Source organism: Ochotona princeps, chromosome 5, assembly GCF_030435755.1.
Source record: "Ochotona princeps isolate mOchPri1 chromosome 5, mOchPri1.hap1, whole genome shotgun sequence".
In the NCBI taxonomy this organism is placed as follows: domain Eukaryota; kingdom Metazoa; phylum Chordata; class Mammalia; order Lagomorpha; family Ochotonidae; genus Ochotona; species Ochotona princeps.
This window is the reverse complement of record NC_080836.1, coordinates 35,089,950-35,110,647: the sequence shown is the minus strand read 5'-3', so window position 1 is coordinate 35,110,647 and position 20,698 is coordinate 35,089,950. Positions and strand designations below refer to the sequence as shown.

General features: G+C 39.8%; 1 protein-coding gene across 2 annotated transcripts in view; it reads left to right on the top strand.

Annotated features, from left to right (window-relative positions):
• STAM2 (signal transducing adaptor molecule 2) overlaps positions 1-20,299 on the top strand; it is a 42,488-nt gene extending 22,189 nt beyond the window's left edge. The window contains exons 8-14 of one of the 2 annotated variants that reach the window (XM_058664481.1): positions 4,297-4,391; positions 5,721-5,797; positions 5,939-6,026; positions 9,844-9,898; positions 14,223-14,376; positions 19,105-19,274; positions 19,920-20,299. In XM_058664481.1, the coding sequence (XP_058520464.1) occupies positions 4,297-4,391; positions 5,721-5,797; positions 5,939-6,026; positions 9,844-9,898; positions 14,223-14,376; positions 19,105-19,274; positions 19,920-20,148 (868 nt within the window). In that variant the 3' untranslated portion in view covers positions 20,149-20,299. Of the gene's footprint in view, positions 1-4,296; positions 4,392-5,717; positions 5,798-5,938; positions 6,027-9,843; positions 9,899-14,222; positions 14,377-19,104; positions 19,275-19,919 lie in introns of both variants that reach the window. The other variant, XM_004577165.3, reaches the window with a different exon arrangement.
• The last annotated feature ends 399 nt before the right edge of the window (positions 20,300-20,698 follow it).

Genomic DNA, 20,698 nt, shown 5'->3' with positions numbered 1-20,698 from the left:
AACAGTGTTTCAGGTACCATAGTGTGAGTACTCCATGTATGTCTGTACGCCAGTTGAATCTGAAGAGTCAACATTTCTCTGGGTGAGAGAGGGGGAGAGGAAAAAACAAATCCCAGGGGGTTCAGTATGGTGGCTCAACAGGCTAATCCTCTTCCTTGCAGTGCTGTTATAACCTATATGGCACCAGGTCTAGTCTCAGCTACTCACTTCCAGTCTAGCTCCCTGCTTATGGCCTGGCAAAGCAGTGGCGGATGGTCCCAGACCTTGGGACCATGCTCCAATATGGGAGACCCAGAGGAAGCAACTGGCTTGCGGTTTGAGGTTGGCTCAGCTCTGGCTGTTGTGGCCTTTTGGGGAGTGAACCAGTAAATAGAAAAAATTTTGTGTCTCTCCTCTCTGTAAAATCTACCTTTCACATAAAAAAGTGTTTTAAAGAAGAAAACAAATACCAGAAGGTATACCTACATAACATTTTTAGCAAAGAAGGTTGTAAACAGTGCTAGATGTATAATTTCTTGAGGACATAGATGGTCATAATTACCTTTTTATGTTACCTGAATTATCAGTTTGCAAAGTATGTGTCCTTGAGCCATCCCTACTGCCTCCGTGGGTGCAGCTGCAGCAGGCAGAGGAACCCATGTGTTCCAGTGTGGAATGCAGGTGTCCCGGTTGACATCTTAACTGCTAGGCCAAATTCCTGCCCCTAATTGTTCTTAATATGAAAGACTCTGAGTATAAACACCACAATTTTCTTCAATTATCAGATGCTTTGTATAAAATTTTATATTTGTAAATTTAACTTAATTTAGGATTTCATTGAACAATATTTTCTGTCTTTAGCATTCCATAGTATCAGTTGATAGTAGAGGGGCATGCTTTAATGTGCCATTTGGTTGTTTTGCTGCTTTAAAAGAAAAGATTTTTTGTAAGAGGAGAGTAAAGACGGACTAGGATGGGCAGGGAGAGAGAGGGACAAGAGACAGACATTGTGCATTTGCCAGTTCACTCCACATTTCACAGATTTAGGCTCTCTGCTTTTAGGTGAGAGTTGTGTAAGTGCAGCTTTCCTGTTTAAAATAGAAAGTTCAACTTTAAAAACTTTGTGTGGAAAAATTTCCCCTGTTTATGTAGACATGAGCATCTCTGAGTCTTAGAACTGCCAGTGCATCAGTTATTTTCCAGCCTCAGAACTTGAGTTGGGGTGAGGCTTTGGTGTAGCTGTTAAGATGGCGGGTGGAATGCCTTTGTCTCTCATTCAGAGACCTGGATTTGATCCCTCGCTCAGGTTCATGGTTCCACCTTCCCACTGACATGTATCCTGTGAAGTAGTGGTGATGGCTTCAGTATTGAGGCCTGGCCACCCATGGGGGAATTCTTGCCTTCCATCGTCAGTTCTCTGACTGTTTTCGGCATCAAAGGAATAAACCAGTAGATGGGACTCTCTCTGTTTCCCAAATAAATCAGTGAAACACCACATTTGTAACAAGTTTTTCCTTAAGACATCCTTACTAATGTCTATCAATACCTCAGATTTCGGGTTTTAGCATTATGTTGCAGCGGGTTTAGCTGCCTCTTGGCGTTGTTGGCATTCTATGTTGGAATGCTGGTTTACATCCTGGAGACTACTTCCAGTTAACCTTCCTGCTAATGCTCCTGCGAAAGCAGCAGAAAATGGGCCATGTGGGAGACTCATATATTTGCTGTCATCTGGCTTTGACCTGATCCAGCCTCAGGCATTGTAACCATTTGGGGAGTGGACTTTTGTGTAGAAGATCTCTGTTACTTCCTGTCGTCTTTTCTTTTTCTGTTCTTCTTCTTATTATTACTATTATTTTCAGTTTAAAAAGTCAAAAACTTTATTTTCTTTCAGGGAGATACAAGATGCATGTGAACATGAAATACAAAAACAAACAAAAACAGCCTAAATCTTTTTTTTTTTTAATTCATTAATTAGCCTAAATCTTACAGTCTAGAAGCATGCACAGCATTTTCTGCAGGCCAGGGAGCCTTGTTTCTTCCTGTCTTTCTATTCTTCCTTCCATTTTTTGTTTGTTTAGAAATTAAAATTTCTAAAGTTTTTTTTTTTTTTTATTGGAAAGGCATTTACAAAGAGAAGGAGAGATACAAAGAGAAAGATCTTCCATATGCTGGTTCACTCCCCAGATGGCTACAATGGCTGAAGTTCAGCCAATCCAAAGCCAAGAGCCAAGAGCTTCTTCTGGGTCTCATGTGGGTGCAGAGTCCCAATGCTTTGAGCCATCTTACCCTGCTTTCCCAGGCCATAAGCAAGGAGCTGGACCAGAAGTGGAGCAACCAGGACATGAACCAGTATGGGATACTGGTTCTTGAACCATTGTGCCAGTTGTATGCCAGTTGAGCCATCATGCTGGCCCCTAAAAAAGTCAAATTTTTGGAAATGAATAGACAGAATTATATTTATTTTAGGTATTATATTTGATCATGTAAAATGTCTATAGAGAATCAATGGAAGGTTAAAACTGGTAAGAGATCATCAAGTCCAAAGCAAAAAAGGAAAAGAAAAGAAAAATAGTCAATGGTATAAAGAAAGAAGACATATTAACAGGAAGGTGGAATTAGAAGCCAGAGTCACTGATTCAGTGTGGGTCCTTTGATGTGAAATATGGGCATTCTGCTTGGTGTCTTAGTTTCTAGGCCAAACACCTACCCCTACTCAGATTCTGAAAACTAGAAAATAACTGTGGTGTGACAACACTGAGATTCATAGCTGCTGCTGTCTGTAGAATAAGAGAAATTCTTTCATAGAAATTTTGTAAGCTGAACTTTCCATTTTAAAAAGTTGAATTTACAGCAGTTTTCATATACGTCAGATCTTCAGCCTTCAAAGAATGATTGTATAGGTTTTATTTGAACATACAGCAACTGATTGTGATCCCATTAGTAAGTCATATTAATGTAGAATATTTTCACCCCCAACCATTAATGCAGTTTTGATGACAAATGACCCAATGGAAGAAGAACTATAAATAGCAAACACAAGTGGGTTCTAGAGAAATGCAAATAGGTACAGTTAAATACGATTTTCCTCATATCTGGCATCAAGTGTAGGTTTGGACAGCTATCATGTTTAGGGATCAAAGAAGTTTTTAGATGCTGCTGGAAAGTGAGTTTCCACAGCCCTCTCGGGAATGTATGGCATCTGGTAAAATTGAAGATGCTTATATAGTCTGTGGCCCAGACTATACTTTGAATAGGCTTCATGGAGTTTATCAGTTTGTGAGCGTGATTTTGTTTTAGTTTTAGTTTTATTTGTTGTTGGTTTTTCTTCATTTGAAAGACACAGGGAAAGAGAGAAAGAGCTAGAGGGATTTTTTTTGTCCACTGTTTACTATTCAGGTGCCTACTACAGTCAGGTCTGGGCCATCCTGAAGCTTGTTACACAAAACTCACTCCAGATCTCTCATATGAATCGCAACTACTTGAACCATACCCCACTGCCTTCCGAAGTGTATAATGCAGGAGACTGTGATCAGAGGTAGAGCCTGGATTCAAGCTAGATACTCCGGTGTGAGGTGTGAGCATGCCAAGTTGCACACTCAAGTGCTTGATGAACCGCTCATCCTAGAAGGGCTTTTTAATGTATGTTTAAGCAGCAGAGAGGGAGAGAGAGACAAACTGTTGTATGTGTGCTTTCAAATCTTGCTATGATTGTTACTCCAGTCTTCGTAACGATGAAAGACTGACAGCAACCTAAATGACCACATGTGTATAGAAATGAATGAGGCATAGCATGTTCATGCAACAGAACTTACAAAGGACAAACCAAATCTGAAAGTGTTAATAAATGAAATATAAAAGATCTGTTAATACTTACACATTAATATTTATATGTATGTTAGTTTCTACAGTGTTGGCTGTATGGATACATCCAAAAGGATAAAAAAAAGTGCAGGCTGTCAGGATGACCGCATTCTTGCCTTGTGATGGTGATGTGGGAAGATGGATTTAGGATTGAGACTTGGAATAATGATAAAGAGAACTTTAGTGTTAACTATATTTTATCTTATTAAAAACCCAGGTCAAATATAACTAATTCTTATTGGAGCTAAATTTAGATATAAGCATATGGGTGTTTGTTTCATTTGTAGTTTATAATGTCTTTTATTAAATTTAGGAGAGAAACTTTTAGGTATGCCTGGTTATGAACTGATATTTTCATAGTAGGTCAAGTCAATTTTTATTTTTAATTTCTATTAACACTAAGATGCTAAAATATAATATAGAGGGAAGAATGACACTCTTCCACTCTGTTTCCAGTGATGCCAATTGGTGGAAAGGAGAAAACCACAGAGGAGTAGGACTCTTCCCGTCTAATTTTGTGACAGCTGATTTAAACATGGAATCTGAGGCAGGTAAGTGAAAGCTTAGAAAAGGTTAAGTCTACTAGGTGTTTTTTTTTTTTTTTCACTCAAATTTAATAATTATTTTGAGTAATAATCAGATTGATATGCAACTTTGTTTTAAATAATAGGATTTATTGATCTCATATCAGTCCCAGAACCCACTTTAAATCCTGTGATATTGTGACTCATTAGATTAAGCCACCTGAAATGCTGTCATCCTGTGTAGGACCACCAGTTTGAGTCCCAGCTGCGTTGCTTCCAATCAAGCTCTCTGCTGCTATGCTTGAAAAACCACCAACAGATGGCTTAAGGGCTTGGTTCTCTGCCACCCACATAGAAACCAAGATGGAGTTCCTGGCTCCTGTCTTTGGCTTGTCCCATCCCTAGCTGTTGCTAGCATTTGCAGAGTGAAACAGTAGAGGGAAGATCTTTCTCTGGATCAGTCAGCCTTTGAAATAAATAAAATAACCAGGGGCAGGACCCAGTGTGATGGCTCGTTGCTAAATTCTTGCCTCGAATGTAGCAGGATCCCATATGCACTCCTGGCTGCTCCACTTTCTATCCAGCTTCCTGCTTGTGGCCAGCCTTGGGACCCTGCACCCATTGGGAGACCTAAAGGAATCTCCTGGCTCCTGGGTTCCAGCAGATGGAAATTTTTTCTCTCTGTCTTCTCTCTGCAGATCTGCGTTTGCAACTTAATAAAAAAATAAATCTTTAAAAATAAATGAGAAACACACCTAAGACAACGACATAACAGGCAAAAGCATAGTGTATGGTGCTAGCATCCCATATGGGCGCTAGTTCATGCCTGGCTCAATGCAGAGTAAACCAGCAATGAAAGATCTGTCTCTCTCTGTATCTCCCTCCCTCTCTGTAGTTCTTTCAAAAAAAAAAAAATATTTAGCAAAATAAATCAAAGTAAAAGTAAAATTATGATAAAAATAATCTGAGTTGATTAAAATAGTACATTGTGGTAGTAATCCAGGTTACACTTAATTTTGTTGGTATGTTTATTTGTAGATTATTATTCAGCTTTTTTATGGAAAATTTTTTGTAAGCCCCCTGAAGGCAGGGATTCTTGCGTGTTTTTCCTTGGTGTGTGTGTATAAATGCCTAGAATCATAACTGGCAGATTATAGTAGATATTACTGAACTACTACATAAAGACTTGTCATAATTGAATGAAAATATGTAATAACAGTATTGTTTGTGAAATGTGATGATCATTTAAAGGATTTTCATTTTTTACTTATGAATAATCATAAGCCATTTATAATTTAATGATTAAATTACAAGGTTAATGGTGAGAAACTTAAAGTTACTTTGCTTCTATAGCAGCTGTGGAGAAATTGAATGTAATTGATGATGTGGAAGAAATTAAGAAATCAGAACCAGAGCCAGTTTATATAGATGAGGTAGGGTTCTCCTTTTTCTCTAATGTTTCAACTGTCAAGAGTTTTAAAATATATTTTCCTTGATAATGTGTGGAAAGAGTAATTTTACACTGGCTGAACTTAAACTCTTTTGACTTTGAGTGTCTTTTGTTACTTTTTTAGGATAAGATGGATAGAGTACTGCAGGTACTCCAGAGTATAGATCCAGCAGATTCAAGACCAGATTCCCAAGATCTCTTGGACTTAGAAGGTACTTAGTGAAAGTTAGAAATGTACCTGACTTTTTGCCTGGTGTTTACTTCTAGAGGTTAAAAATCATTTGGAAGAAATTACAATTGTATATTCTTTTCAAAAAGGAAGTCTTCGTATTTTTGTAAGTCCAATAGGGAGGTTGGCTAACAAGATTTACAGTCCAAAAAAGGGCAGTATTAAAAATAACAGCATGTTTAAGTTAATTGAATCAAAATGTTCAAGGTCCAGATTATATATGATCAGGGTTAACTTTGTAATGTAGCTATTTGATGCATGCTGATGGTGATACATTTTAGAAATTTGGATCAATTTACTTTTTTTTCTTAATTGGAAAAACAGATATACAGAGAGAAGGAGATACAAAGAGAAAGATCTTCCATCCACTGGTTTTCTCCATAAATGGCTACAATGGTCAGAGCTGGGCTGATCCGAAGCCGGGAATCAGGAACTTCTTCTAAGAACCACAAGGGAGCAGGGTCCCAAGGCCTTGGGCCCTCCTCTACTGCTTTCTCAGGCCACAAATAGGGAGCTGGAAGGGATCTAGACCAGCTGGGATATGAACCAGCACCCATACGGGATCCTGTTGGATGCAAGGCGAGAATTTGCCCACTACTATGCTTTTAAAATTTTTTTGAGAGCCTGACGTGGTAGCCTAGTGGATAGTGCTTGTTTTGCATACATGGGATCCCTTATGGTTACTGGTTTGTGTCCCAATTAGCTGCTCCACTTCACTTCTAGCTCCCTGCTTGTAGCCTGCGAAGGCAATGGAAGACAGCCCAAAGCCCTGGGAACTTGCACCCACATGGGAGACCCACAAAGAAGCTCCAGGCTCCTGACTTCAGATTGGCTTAGCTCTGGCCATTGAGGCCATTTGGAGAGTGAATCAGTGAGTGGAAGATCTTTCTCTCTGTAAGTCTGAATTTTCAATAAAAGTAATAAATAAGCCTTAAAAAAAAACATTCTTTGAGCTAAAATGTAGTAAGCGAATAAACCTTTATAAAAAGATTCTGCCAAGGAGACCACGGGGAATTGGAGTGCCTTTGGAGACCGAGAACTCTGAGGTCACCCACCCACATCTGGATCCACCACATGGGATGGAAGAAGTCCAAATCCTTCCTTGCAGGATCCAAGGTCATCGGAATGACAGCCAGGAGGCCTGAGCGGTCCGCAGAAACAAAAGAACAGTAAACTTCCTTCGGGACTAGGGAGGGGGAGCTTTCTCTGGTCCTTGCCTGCTTCCGACTTTGGGTTCCCACCCTTCTCTCGCAATGACCATCAGGATCGCTCCAGAAACCCCTCAAAACAAACAAACAAACAAAAAATCTAGAATAGATAGAGAACAACAAGGAAAGCTTAGAATCAGGAAACAGTCAGCGTGGATTCACTTATACCTTACTAGGTGGGAAACAAAGATTAGTTACTCCTCACTAGGATATTGAAGATTTCTCTGCACACCGCTCCTAAAACTGTTCTGCACCTAAACTATTGACATGTCAATTAGAGTTATAAGCCAGTGTAGACTACCTGAGACACTGCCAGGTTTAGCAGAATTATGCTTCAACGCTATAAACTGCCAAATACTAAAATGAAAATAGACACAAGACAGCTGACTAGTAATTTATAGTGATTTTAAGGTGTATAGAACCTGGTTGTATATAAACTAAAATTGAAATGTCAATAAAGAAGTCACAGGATGTGGTTAAGAATTTGCAGGGTTTTTTTTTTTAACATATTGGTTACCCAATACCATGTCAATTAATTTCATAACATTATAAATTGTGGCTGGTGTTATGTTGGGGCTTTAATTGATTGGAATGATACTCTGCCACCTCTACTTTCAGACCAGAGATGATCTCGTCAAAAGCCGTTGAATTTATCTGGACAATAAGATGCTGGACTATGTTTGGTATATGCTTGCAATGAAAGAATCTCAACTGAATTAGAACTATAATACTGCAACAAGGTGGAGGAATCCACCATGGGGGGAGGGTTTAGAGAGAGGTGGGGGGAATCCCAGAGCCTATAAAACTGTGTTACATAATGCAATGTAATTAATAAAAAAATTTTTTTTCTATTCATTTATTCATTAATTACATTGTATTACATGACACAATTTCATAGGTACTGGGATTCTCCCCCCTTCACCCCAAACCCTTCTCCCATGGTGAATTCCTTCACCTTGATGCATAACCACAGCTCAAGTTCCGTTGGGATTTCCTAATTACCAGCTCACACCATACAGAGTCCAGCATCCCACTTGTCCAGTCAAGTTCAACGGCGTCTTAGGGAGGCCCTCTCAGGTTTGAAGGCAGAGCCAGCAGAGCGTCACCTCGCTCAATTAGAAGCTCCAACATATCATCACACTGACCCTACAAATAAACGCAGGAAGTATGGAGGTAAACAACCCAGAAGAGGCTTTGGAAAGTGACCCACTGTCATACATTTGGCTCGGGTTGGGGGCAGACCAGGCTGAGTCAGTTCACGTCATCCACTGGCAAATCCGAGCGCTGGAACTGTGTGGGGGCCTGGCCAAGTTTGGTTGCGATAAAAACAGTACAAAACACAAAATGCCAAGGTGAAATGGCCTGTACCAGTAGGGAATGCAGCACCCAACCAGCACACCTCCCACTGGTTTAGGTGAGGGACGAGTGTATGATGGGCAGAGCCAGGAAGAGCTGCAATACTCATTGGTTCCAATGGAGGTCAGGGCTCAGAATAGAACCAACCCAGGGGTTACAACCACCAGCTGATCGGAGTGGTGGACTGTGGTGGGCACTGTGCTTACTAGTAGTGCATGTAGGAGCCTGGACTGGGAACACCTCAAAGTTTCTTTGGGGATTCCCCTGAACAAAATGGAGGAATCAAAACATTAACCAAGAAAAGATAGAAGATGGAGTAGATCAATCAAGCACCTCAGCTATATGTTTGCAGCGAAAACTGGACAAGGGGAAACTCTAAGATGGACTATGTCAATCAGTGGACTCTGCACCAGTCTCATCGTACCTGGATTGTTGCTGATAATAAAAAAAATTTTTAAGAAAAGATTCTGGTTGGGGCCTGCATGATGGCTCAGTTGGATAATCCTCTGCCTTCAAGTGCCAGCATCCCATATGGGGACCAATTCGTTTCCCTGCTGCTCCACTTCCCATCCAGCTCCCTGCTTGTGGCCTGGGAAAGCAATCGAGGACGGCCCAAAGTTTTGGATCCCTGCATCCTTGTAGAAGACCTGGAGGAGGCTCTTGGCTCGTGGCTTCATATTGACTCAGCTCTGGCCATTGTGGCCATTTGGGGAGTGAACCAGTAGATGGAAGATGTTTCTGTCTCGTCTCTGCAAGTCTGCCTTTCCAATAAAAACAGATTCTTTTAAAAAAATTCTGGTTATGAATGTAGAATAATGTGTTTTTCATTGTATATGTACTATATATGGAGTCATAAAATACTTAAATTTGAAAGGTCTTAAATGAAAAATGCTCATATCTGATCTGTACATGGTCATACACTGCACGATGTGTCTCCACTTAGTTTTAGAGATAATTTTAAGACTTTAGTATACCTCTTAATGTGAAAGTCTGCAAACTTAGTTATTAATTACAAAGGATATGATGAGGTTTTTTTTTTTTACTCTTGAATAGCGCTTTTGATCCTGTAATAGTAATGTGTACTTAGTAAAGGTGCTGTATAATTCTTTCTCTAGAATAAAGGTAATTTTCTATGTATTGTACATGATGCTATATATTATTACTTTGTTAAAAATTGCTGTTATTGCCTTAAACTGGATAAGCTTTTTAAGTTTATAAGCATTTTTGTATTTACAGATACCTGCCAGCAAATGGGTCCAATGATAGATGAAAAACTTGAAGAAATCGATAGGTGAATTATTTTATTTTTTTTTTTGCATAGAGTAAAAAGTCTGATTTCCATAGATTTACTTGTTTTGGGCAAGCTTTAAACTAGCAGGATTTTTTTTCTGGAATTGTGCACTCTGTTGAAATTGTGTTTTCAGCTTCCTACACTCTTGTTGGGAATCAGTAACACAACAGTGCCTTCAGTCTTGCATGTGTGACACTATAGTGTGTTTGCAAATATGGACTCTTGCTCTTTTGTGCCAGTCTTTTTCTTACTTGAAGTGGAGTTTAAAGGATAATGTTCAGTGAAGAATAAAGTGAATAGAGAGGGCCCAGTGCAGTAGCTTAGTGTCTAAATTCCTTGCCTTGCAACAGCTGGGATCCCATTTGGCCACCAACCCTGCTTCCCATCCAGTTTCCTGCTTGTGGCCTGGGAAAGCAGTCAAGGCTGGTCCAAAGCCTTGGGATCCTGCACTCACATGAGAGATGCAGAAGAAGCTCCTGGCTCCTGGCTTTGAATCAGCTCAGCTCCAGCCATTGTGGCTACTTAGGGAGTGAATCAGCAGATAAAAGATCTTCCTCTCTGTCTTTCCTCCTCACTGTATATCTTACCTTCCAATAAAAAATAAATGAATCTTAAAAAGTGAATAAATAACAAAACTGGGATCAACCTGAACAAACATTGACTTGTTTTGTGCGGAAAGTGACTTCTATAAAGATTTCCATGAAATTTTTCTAATTTCTGAAGCTAAATCCATTGCAACACCATTTCTCTTCTCCTATTTCTTCCTTGTGTTTTTGTGTGTCCGTTGCTTTTAATTTCATCCTACTTAACTTGAGGACAGAAAACATCCCAAGTTATGAGCTGTTAACATAGTTCTGCCTTCTCACATTCCTTGGAGCTCTCTGAAATGAGGAGGAAAAGCCATAATGAATGAAATAGAAGAGAAAAGGCCTTAGTAGTTCTTTATCATTCCTTTGGAGCTTTGCTTAGTGAACCACTGTATAAACAGAAAGGGATCAGGGAGGACCAAGGTGTTCAGGTGAATAGGAAGTGCTTTACTGCTGTTCCACCTCTGTGGTGCAGTGCTGTCAGAGCAACACTTTAGCTGCTGAAAATGATTATCTTAGTTGCATGAAACTGTTTTTATAAATTCTTCATTATTTGTACAGTAATAAAAAATCAGTGATGCTAATGGTGCTAGTTTGATCATCTTTTGAAGTGGGGATAGGGAACACCTGACCCAAGGGCCCAATAAGTCTGTTGAAATAATTTGATCTGGCCCTGCTAAGGGGACTTGAAATCCAAAACATCTATAGTAGGCCCAGTTTTAAGTTAATAATTTTTTATGCCGGGCCCGGCAGCATGGCCTAGCAGCTAAAGTCCTCACCTTGAAAGCCCCGGGATCCCATATGGGCGCCGGTTCTAATCCCGGCAGCTCCACTTCCCATCCAGCTCCCTGCTTGTGGCCTGGGAAAGCAGTCGAGGACAGCCCAAAGCTTTGGGACCCTGTACCCGCGTGGGAGACCCGGAAGAGGTTCCTGGTTCCCGCCATCGGATTGGCGTGTACCGGCCCGTTGCGGCTCACTTGGGGAGTGAATCATCGGATGGAAGATCTTCCTCTCTGTCTCTCCTCCTCTCTGTATATCTGGCTTTCCAATAATAATAATAAAATCTTTAAAAAATGATAATGATTTTTTATGCCCTGTGAATGAATGTTATAAATATCTAAGTGGTCCTTAGCCGAAAGAAAGTTCCTCACCCCTGTTACAGAGAAAGTGTCAACTATCTGCTTAGATATCTTCTAATTTGTTTATTTGCAAAGGTATTAGTTGATGAATGGTCAAAAACATTAAACAGAAAAGGGGTCAGTATTTCCATAGGTGAGGATGGGAATATAATTATAAACTTCTCTAGTGCCAACAAATAGTCCATTTTCTTTTTACTTAGCAATTTCAAGTCCATACTAAGTTCACGGGGGATATATGTAGTTAACTATTCAGAGTATTCATCATAGTGTTATTTATGATGATACAAAAAATATTAAATAGATTTGTATTAACTGTTTATACTTATCCACTGTTGAGAAATGTATACAATACTGTTTCTTCTCTTGAAAGGGTCATCAGTTGCTTTTTTTTTTAACTAAGAAAAACAGTGCTACTGTCAAATAATTAAATGTTGCATTGCCCTTCTGTCATTGATCCAAATGAAATTGCTTAGCACTTACCACAATAATAAATTACATTGTGGAAACATATAAATTAGGGGTCCAAAGTGCTTAGATAGATTAGTGAAGAAAAATCCAGAGGACTTAACCATGTTCTAGAAGCTCCAATCTTACTACCTTGCCCAGTATACCACCCTGGTCAGATCCTCCTGAGTACCCTGAGTGTTGATTTGCCTACCTGTTCCCACTACCTCCTGATGTGTCATTGGGTTCCTTTACTGTGTGGCCTTTTGATCCTTCCACAGGAGCCAGCTTGAGTCTCAATTTTTCAATAAGTCCCTCTCAGTTTACAACAGCTCAAATTAATTTTCTCTTAAATTCTTCTGTTCTTTACCCATGTTATGTAATTTTGTATTTTATTCTACCTTTTGTTCCTTGGTGATTTTCCTGTTCTTAACCTTGTTTCCTGATGTTTTACAGTCTTCATGAAAGGGAACCATACATAGTGTTGGGCACAGTTTAGTAACAATTTGTTACAGCTTTGAAGTTACGTCTTGAGCATTTAAAGCCCACTTCAGACTCACAGTAACAATGGCTTTCTACCATGTTGTTCTACTGTATAGTGTGTCATCAGCATACCTAGATTATGTGGACCAAATTCTTAGTTCATTCTTTTTTTTTTTAATTTATCATACAATTTCATATAGTTTGGGATTCCCCTGCCCCCATTTTGTACCCCCCCTCGATTGATTTTTCCCATAATGTCACAACTCTTCATAAAGAGTTACAATTCCATCAGTCTGCTATTTAAGTATGGCCTGACATTGCTGGTACAATGTCTGACAATCCATCATCCCATTTTGTAAATATACCCAACACTTCCGTTGGAGTCCACCTTTCGTTTGGAAGCAGAGATGCATGTTGCATTGTGTCTTCACTTCTGGATATAGTAGTTTCCATTACTCCACAACTATACTTTCCAATTTGCATGTTGGATTCCTTATATTAGAGAGAACATATGGTACTTCTCTTTTTGTGATTGACTTATTTCACTGAGCATAATTGTCTCTAGGTGGGACCATCTAGTTGCAAATGGTATAATTTCATTTTGTTTTGTTTTGTTTTGATGGCTGAATAATCGTAGTTCTTTCTTACTCACACATTTATTAGCATTGACGCTTAATTTCTATAGCTCCCTTAGTGGTTGCAACCACTCTGAAAGTAGAAACTGGCCTGTTTTATAGTCTTTCATGCAAGAGGATGAATAAGCACTTTGTAGGGAGTCAGACATAATAGATTGTACCAGAGGAAAGGTCATAGGGCTCTGTAAAGGTCGTTTACTCGGAAACCCTTTGTTTGCCTACCTCTTGCCTGTGTTCATAGAGAAAGAACCACGTTCAGTAAGAGGCTTGTAGAAGCTGTAGACTAGGTAAAAAGTGACTATTTACACTTTAAGGTTGTCACTAGCAAAGAGAGTTGCTTATTATTCCCGTGGAACAGATAAAATTGTACCAAGTCAGAAGATTTTCTCTGGAGTTCCTCTGGCAAATTTCAAAGTTTCGTTTGGATTTGTTATTATACAGTAAGGCATCTGGTTTCACTCACTTTCTCAGAAGCAACTCACCCCGAACAGCAGCAGTTAGTGCTCATTCAGATATGCATTGTCTTTAATTATTTGACTAATTTTTGCAGTAAATCCCTCCATGGACATAAATGAAAATGTATATGTGTTCTCTTTATGAATGTGCTTTTATTTTAGTCCTGTTATTGCTTACACAGGCCCTGAGCCTTGCCTGAGTATTTTATTTCACTGAGGTATATAATTAAAGCTTGATCTGTTACCTGAATTTAGAAACTGTTTTTTCTTCACAGTTGAGTATTCACTAGAAACACTGAAAATGCTAAATTCATCTAGCACTAAAATCTTGTATGAATTGATTTCTTTTTGTGAGGCATGGAAAGGATTTTATTCTAATATAATGAAGTCCTAGCTGTATTAGGATAGTTATTATAAAAATTAAGTAATTCCAGGTCCCATTTTCTCTTATTCTTTCATTGTATATGCAAAAGAACCTTTTAAAATATGAATAGAAAGCGTGCTAAGTTTAAAAAATAATTTGTTACTAAATGTATGCCTATAGCCTAGAAGAATATTAAAATGCTTCTCTTTTATATCAGGAAGCACTCAGAATTGTCTGAATTAAATGTGAAAGTTTTGGAAGCTCTGGAGCTATATAACAAGTTGATGAATGAAGCACCAATGTATTCAGTCTATCCAAAGCTCCACCCTCCAACACATTACCCACCTACAGCAGCTGCAGTTCCAGTGCAGGTGAGCATATGTTTTCAGAATGTTTTTCAGACAAAAGTTTGCAGAATAGTATTAAATTTTAAAACAATGTTTTATGAAACTTTCTGTGGTCTGTGAGTTATTATGTTCAAAACTGGATAGTTTTGAGAAGTGTTAGCTAAATAAGGTTTATAATAACAAATTAGATTTTGGCATTTAAAATATATTTAAAAGATCTTTTATGCATTTGAATGTGAATTAAGTTGCAGTGGATCAATCCTACTGCTTGGAATACCTGCATGTCTTATCAGCATGCAGGTGCCGGTCCTAGCTGTTTCACTTACAATCCACCTTCCTGCTAATGCATCCTGTGAAGCAGCAGACGACAGGTCAAGTGCTTGGACCCTTACCTCCCACTTGGAAGATTTGCATGGAGTTCTGAGTTTCTGGCCAACTGGCTGTTTTTGGTATTGAGGAGATTAAACCTAAACCAGTGGATGGAAGATTTACTCTTTCTGCATGGGTCTGAGTCACTTCATCTTTCCAGTTAAGTAAAATAATAAAATTGTAGGAGGAAATTTTTTTAAGCTATTTGTACTTCATTCAAAAGGCAGAGAGAGGGCCCGGCAGCGTGGCCTAGCGGCTGAAGTCCTCACCTTGAAAGCCCCGGGATCCCATATGGGCACCAGTTCTAATCCCGGCAGCTCCACTTCCCATCCAGCTCCCTGCTTGTGGCCTGGGAAAGCAGGAGAGGACGGCCCAAAGCTTTGGGACCCTGCACCCACGTGGGAAACCCGGAAGAGGTTCCAGGTTCCCGGCATTGGATTGGCGCACACTGGCCCATTGCGGCTCACTTGAGGAGTGAAAACATCGGATGGAAGATCTTCCTCTCTGTCTCTCCTCCTCTCTGTATATCCGGCTTTCCAATAATAATAATAAAATCTTTAAAAAAAAAAAAAAGGCAGAGAGAGGTGTTCCGTCTGCTGCTTCACTCCCCAAATGCCAAACTACCAGTGCTATGGGCCAGGCTGGACCCAGGAACACAAAACTGAGTTGTGGTTTTCCACATGGGTATCCGGGATTCCCATAATTGAGCTGTCATCGACTGTCTCCCAAGGTGCACACTTGCGGGAATTAGCACCAGAAGCAGCAGAGCCAGAACTCAAATCAGGCACCTCAGATTGGGACATGTGCTTTCCAGGCCATACTTCAACTGCTAGACAAAGCATCCGTCTCCACAAAACATTGTTGTTTAACTTCTTAAACCACAAATTTTTGTTTGTTTGTTTGTCTGTCTATTTACTTGAAAGGCACAGTGAGAAAAGAGGAAAGTGTCTTCCATCTGCTAGTTCCCCCCAAGTGTCCACCACAGTCAGTGCTGAGTTGTGTGGAAGCAAGGAGCCCAGAACTCCGTGCCGGACTCCCACATCAGGATGGCAGAGTTACAGACACTTGAACCATCATCTGCTGCCCTCAGGATTGGAAACAGAAAAGCTGGAACTTGAACCAGCACTCCGATATGCGAAAGCTTAGGAAGAACTTAACCCTTTCATTTAGGGTAGTCTTGGTGTATCCAAAGTCCTTTGTGTGAAGGGGTGGCCGATAGTCAGGATGCCTATACCCTGTGTTAGAGTGCCTAGAGTCAGTTCTTGGCTAACTTCCTGCCACTGCAGATGCTCGGAGGCAGCAGGTAGTTGGGTTTCCAAGTGGGAGATGTGGATTGGATTTTCTGGCTCCTGATTTTGGCCCCAGCTAGGGGGCACTGTGGGTATTTGGGGAAATAAATGAGTGAATGGAAGTTCTCTCTCTCTCTCTCCCTCCCTCCCTCCCCCTCCTTCCCTCCCTCTCCCTCTCTCCCTCCCCCTCCCTCCCTCCCTCCCCCTCCCTCCCTCCCTCCTCCTCCTTCCCTCTCACCTTCCCCCTCCCTCCCTCTCTCCCTCCGCCCGACATTTTTCCTCTTGCTCTGTATGTTACATGTCTTGCTTCATCTCAAAAAATAAAAATTTTACAGAACCCTCTGGATGAGGTACTGCTGCTCTTCCTGTTGCTCATCACGAACAAAGTAATGCTCCTTTTAAAAATATTTTATCCTTTAAATATTTCCCTGACTTAGATGATTTTTAAAAGGGTTAGTTATTGAACTTTAATATCTTTATTCTTGGGTATGCTTTATATTTCTTCCTCTTAGATACATGTCTTAAATTGTTCATGCATAATGCTAAATATATTTAAGCACCATAAACCACCCATAAACATCTTTTTCTATTACTTTATAACATTTTGGTCCTTGACAGCTGGAATGAATACTTAAAGCATCAATATTGAAGGCCCAGTGTGATAGCCTGCTGGGTAAATCCTAAGCTTGCAGCAGCCGGGATCCCATATGGATATGGTTTCAGGTCCCAGCTGCCCTACTTTCCATCTAACTTCCTGTCTGTGGCCTGGGAAAGCAGTAGAGAATGACCCAAAGCCTTGGGACCCTGAACCCGCATGGGAGACCTGGAAGAAGCTCCTGGCTCCTGGCTTCAGATTGGCTTAGCTCCATCCATTGTGTCCGCTTGGAGAGTGAAGCAGCAGACAGAAGATCTTTCTCTTCTGTATCTCCTCCTCTCTGTATATCTGCCTTTCCAATAAAAATAAAGGGGTGGGAGGGGGGGACGAGCCTGGTGCAGTAGCCGGGTGGCTAAAGTCTTTGCCTTGCATGTCCTGGAGTGCTGGTTCATGTCCCAACTGCTCCGCTTTCCATTCAGTTCCCTTCCTGTGGCCTGGGAAAGTAGTTGAGGATGGCCCAAAACCTTGGAACCCTGCACCAGTATAGGAGACCAGAAGTCTCTGGGCTCCTGGCTTTGGATCACCAAAAGTCTGGCTGTCGTGGCCACTTGGGGAGTGAACCAGCAGATGGAAGATCTTTCTTTCTGTGTCTCCTTCTTTCTGTATATCTGACTTTCCAATAAAAGATAAATAAAATATTTTTTAAAAAAGCATCAGTATCGCCTTTTTGGGATTTTAGCCGGTTAGTGATTGGATTCAGAATAAGCTGGATAAACAAGATTTGTATTAATTTCTGAAAACTGGTATTTAAAGTAGTATGTGAAGGAGACACCAAGGAGAAAAAGTAGAATGTGGGTGAATAGATTAGATGACTTAACACTACATAATTGCCAAGTAAAAAAAGAATAGTTACTATGGTAACTGTCATATCAGACAAAATGCATTTATCAAATATGCCATGCCCTGAACTTTTTGAAAATTACGTATGAGAATAGATGGATTTCTGAATGCAAGAGACAGATTTTTTTCACTATTACTTTCATTTTCAAAAAGTTGCTGCCATTGTGGAAATGGAGAAAAGTAGGAATATTAGAAATATGTGTGAACTACGTGCTTCCTTCTTTATGTGTCTGCAAATGGTTGTTTGTTGCTGTGCCAGGTTTTTGTATTTAGTTGTATCCTGTGTACAGTCTGTTTTGCCAAGCACAACTTTTTTTTAAAAAAGCTATCTTTTTGCCTCTTTCCATAATCTATATACCCTGTTTACCTGTAAGAGCATTTGAGATATTCAGGAGTTCTTACTCTGATTTTAAAAATAATAATAATAGTAATAAAAACCTCTGCTAGAAGCAGTTGGGGTAGCACATTATTAGTTGTAATTGTGAAGACCCTTCGGTGGGGGGAAAAAAAGACCCTTTCAATCTCTAGACAGCAGAAGAGGCCCATTCCTACAATGGCATTCTCTTGTCAGTGGGTTGCCATATTTCTGCTGAGAAAATACTAAAATTGCAAGTAAATAGCTTCTTTGGAGTTTCTAGCCTTCAAATTTTCATGTGAGTGATCTTTGCTTTGCTTTAAACATATCTTAATTTAAAAGTGGAACCATGGGTCTGGTACAGTGACCTAGTGGCTAAATCCTTGCCTGTACATGCTGGGACCCCATATGGGTAACTGGCTGCTCCACTTCTCATCCAGCTTCCTATCTGTGGCCTGGGAAAGCAATCAAGGATGGTTCAAAGCCTTGGGACCCTGTCCCTGCATGGGAGACCCATAAAAAGCTCCAGGCTCCGGGCTTCTACCCATGTTGAGTGAACCAATGGATGGGAGATCTTTGCTCTCCATCTCTGCCTCTCTCATTCTCTCCTTCTCTGTCCTTCAATCAAAATAAATAAAGCTTTAAAAAAATAGTCCATGATTGTTATTATATGATCTTTATTAAACATATGTGTTGTTTTCATTGCTGTGTACATCAGGCAGATGGTAAATCCTGGGAATTCATAAGGCCGCATGTAAATATCTAGGGATTTAAACCAGTATTGCCATTTGCTGATATAGCTCCTTTCCCCACAACTCTGTTTTTTTCTTACTTCCCCTAAAGACACTGCTATTTCTTTCCCAGTGTTTTCTCCCAGGTTCCATTCTTAGGGAGGAGTCGGGCCTTCCCTTCAAGGGCACAGATAGTTTTCAGTGACTCTAGCAGGACTTGTTACTGAGTAATAGGCAACCTGGATAGATTCTAATTCACTTCTCTGTAAGAGTACAGAAGCTCCCTTCTTCTCCTTTGTCTCCCTGCAACATAAATGAAAAGCCAAGCAAATCATGTATTTCCCTAGATTTGGCATAGTGATTCACAAACTTTCCATTTATTGGTCTAGACTAGATAGATTAGTGTGATCAGATTGATCCCCAAAGAACTTGAGCATTTTCTTTCAGAGTTTACCTGTTATTACATAGACATTTGGAAAATCAATGACTCAATTTTTTGTTTTTGTTCAATAGACATACCCAGTTCAGTCACATGGCGGAAACTATATGGATCAAAGCCTTCACCAGTTGTCTGCCACTCAAAGCTATAGCCTAGGACCAGATCAGATGGGTGCATTGCAATCTCTGCCTCCAAGTGTAAATTCCTCTGTAACTACACAGACTGCTCAAACTCCATATTTAAGGTAAGTTCCTGGGAGTTTTGTTAATTTTGCAGTTAGATGTTAGTTTTTCATAGACTTTCAAAATGAGGGTATGTATACCATTTTCTTTATAGTGGGATTCCTATCTTTTAGGATGTTGATAAATGCTTGATCACACTTAACTTTACAGTTTAGCTCCTTGAGCTGAAGTAAAGCTAACTGTTCCTCAGGGGGGCTAAGCCCAAGATCTGCTTAGCACTGGGCTGTAATCAGCCGATGGAGGTAATCTCAGACATCTTTGAGTTGGAAAGTTGGTGTTACTTCGAATCTTAAAAGGAAGTGTGTTTGAGCTATGGAATTTGTGATTTAATTTTTTTATACTGACTTTCCTGAGAATCATTTTGAACCTTTCCAAAGAAAGACTGTGGGCTGAAGGTTCAACTTTAGTAAGGCCAAATAAACCAGTCGGGATCAGTGTTTTTTTGAGGAGGCATCTCCTCCAAGGATATTTTTAATGTTTCTGGTTAGAGAATACAACCAAATAGGTATTATAATAATATACTTAGTTTCTTTCCAAATAGTCCTCTTTTGAAAAGGCATTTTTTGTCGTGATTGTGAAAATACTGTAGATAATACAAAAATAAATGTTTTTTTTTTTTTTTTTTTTTTTTTAATTTTTGTTTGTAGCACTGGGCAAGACACTGCTTCTAATCCTTCTTATGTGAATCACAACTCCAGCCTTCAGTCAGCCACCGGCACAGCTGCTTACACACAGCAAATAGGGATATCTGTGGAGATGTCATCTTACCAGAACACTACCTCCAGCTTGCCGCAGCTGGCGGGTTTTCCCATGGCAGTTCCAGCTCATTCTGTTGCACAGCAGCAAACAAATTATCACCAGCAGCCTCTCCTTTAGAAACAAACCAAGCATTTTACACAAGTCTTCATAAATGTATTACTCAGCCTTTGTAATTCTGATTTGAAAACACTGAAAGAAAACGTTCTCTCAGCTGAGAAAGGCCAAGAATAAATAAAACACAAGGCTTATCTCACAAGGCCGTAAAATATTTTGTACGTCCAGTTTGTTTGAAGTCAGTCTTCCTATCAGAAGCAGGTTAGGGATGCTTCTAGTTTTGTCTTACTGTAAGATTTTTACAGAATTCTGAATATCTAGTAAGTAGCCTTATGACACTAAACCACATGTGAGAGGAGCCACAAAAAACTGATTTCTCCATAAAATGTCATTATGTATAAGTGTACTGAAGACCTTTTAAGTATTTTGTGTCTCCTTTTTTTTTTTTTTTTTTTTAGTTTCTGCTTACTATTGTTTTAAAAGGCAAACATCTTTTCTGTTTAAGCATTTAGTTTGCCATTTTCTTTTGGCTTCTTAAATTGCAAGTTGTATTTGCAGTACTGTCAGTTTTGCTCTCAGTGTTATGTTGAGTAATAATTAATATAAAATTGTC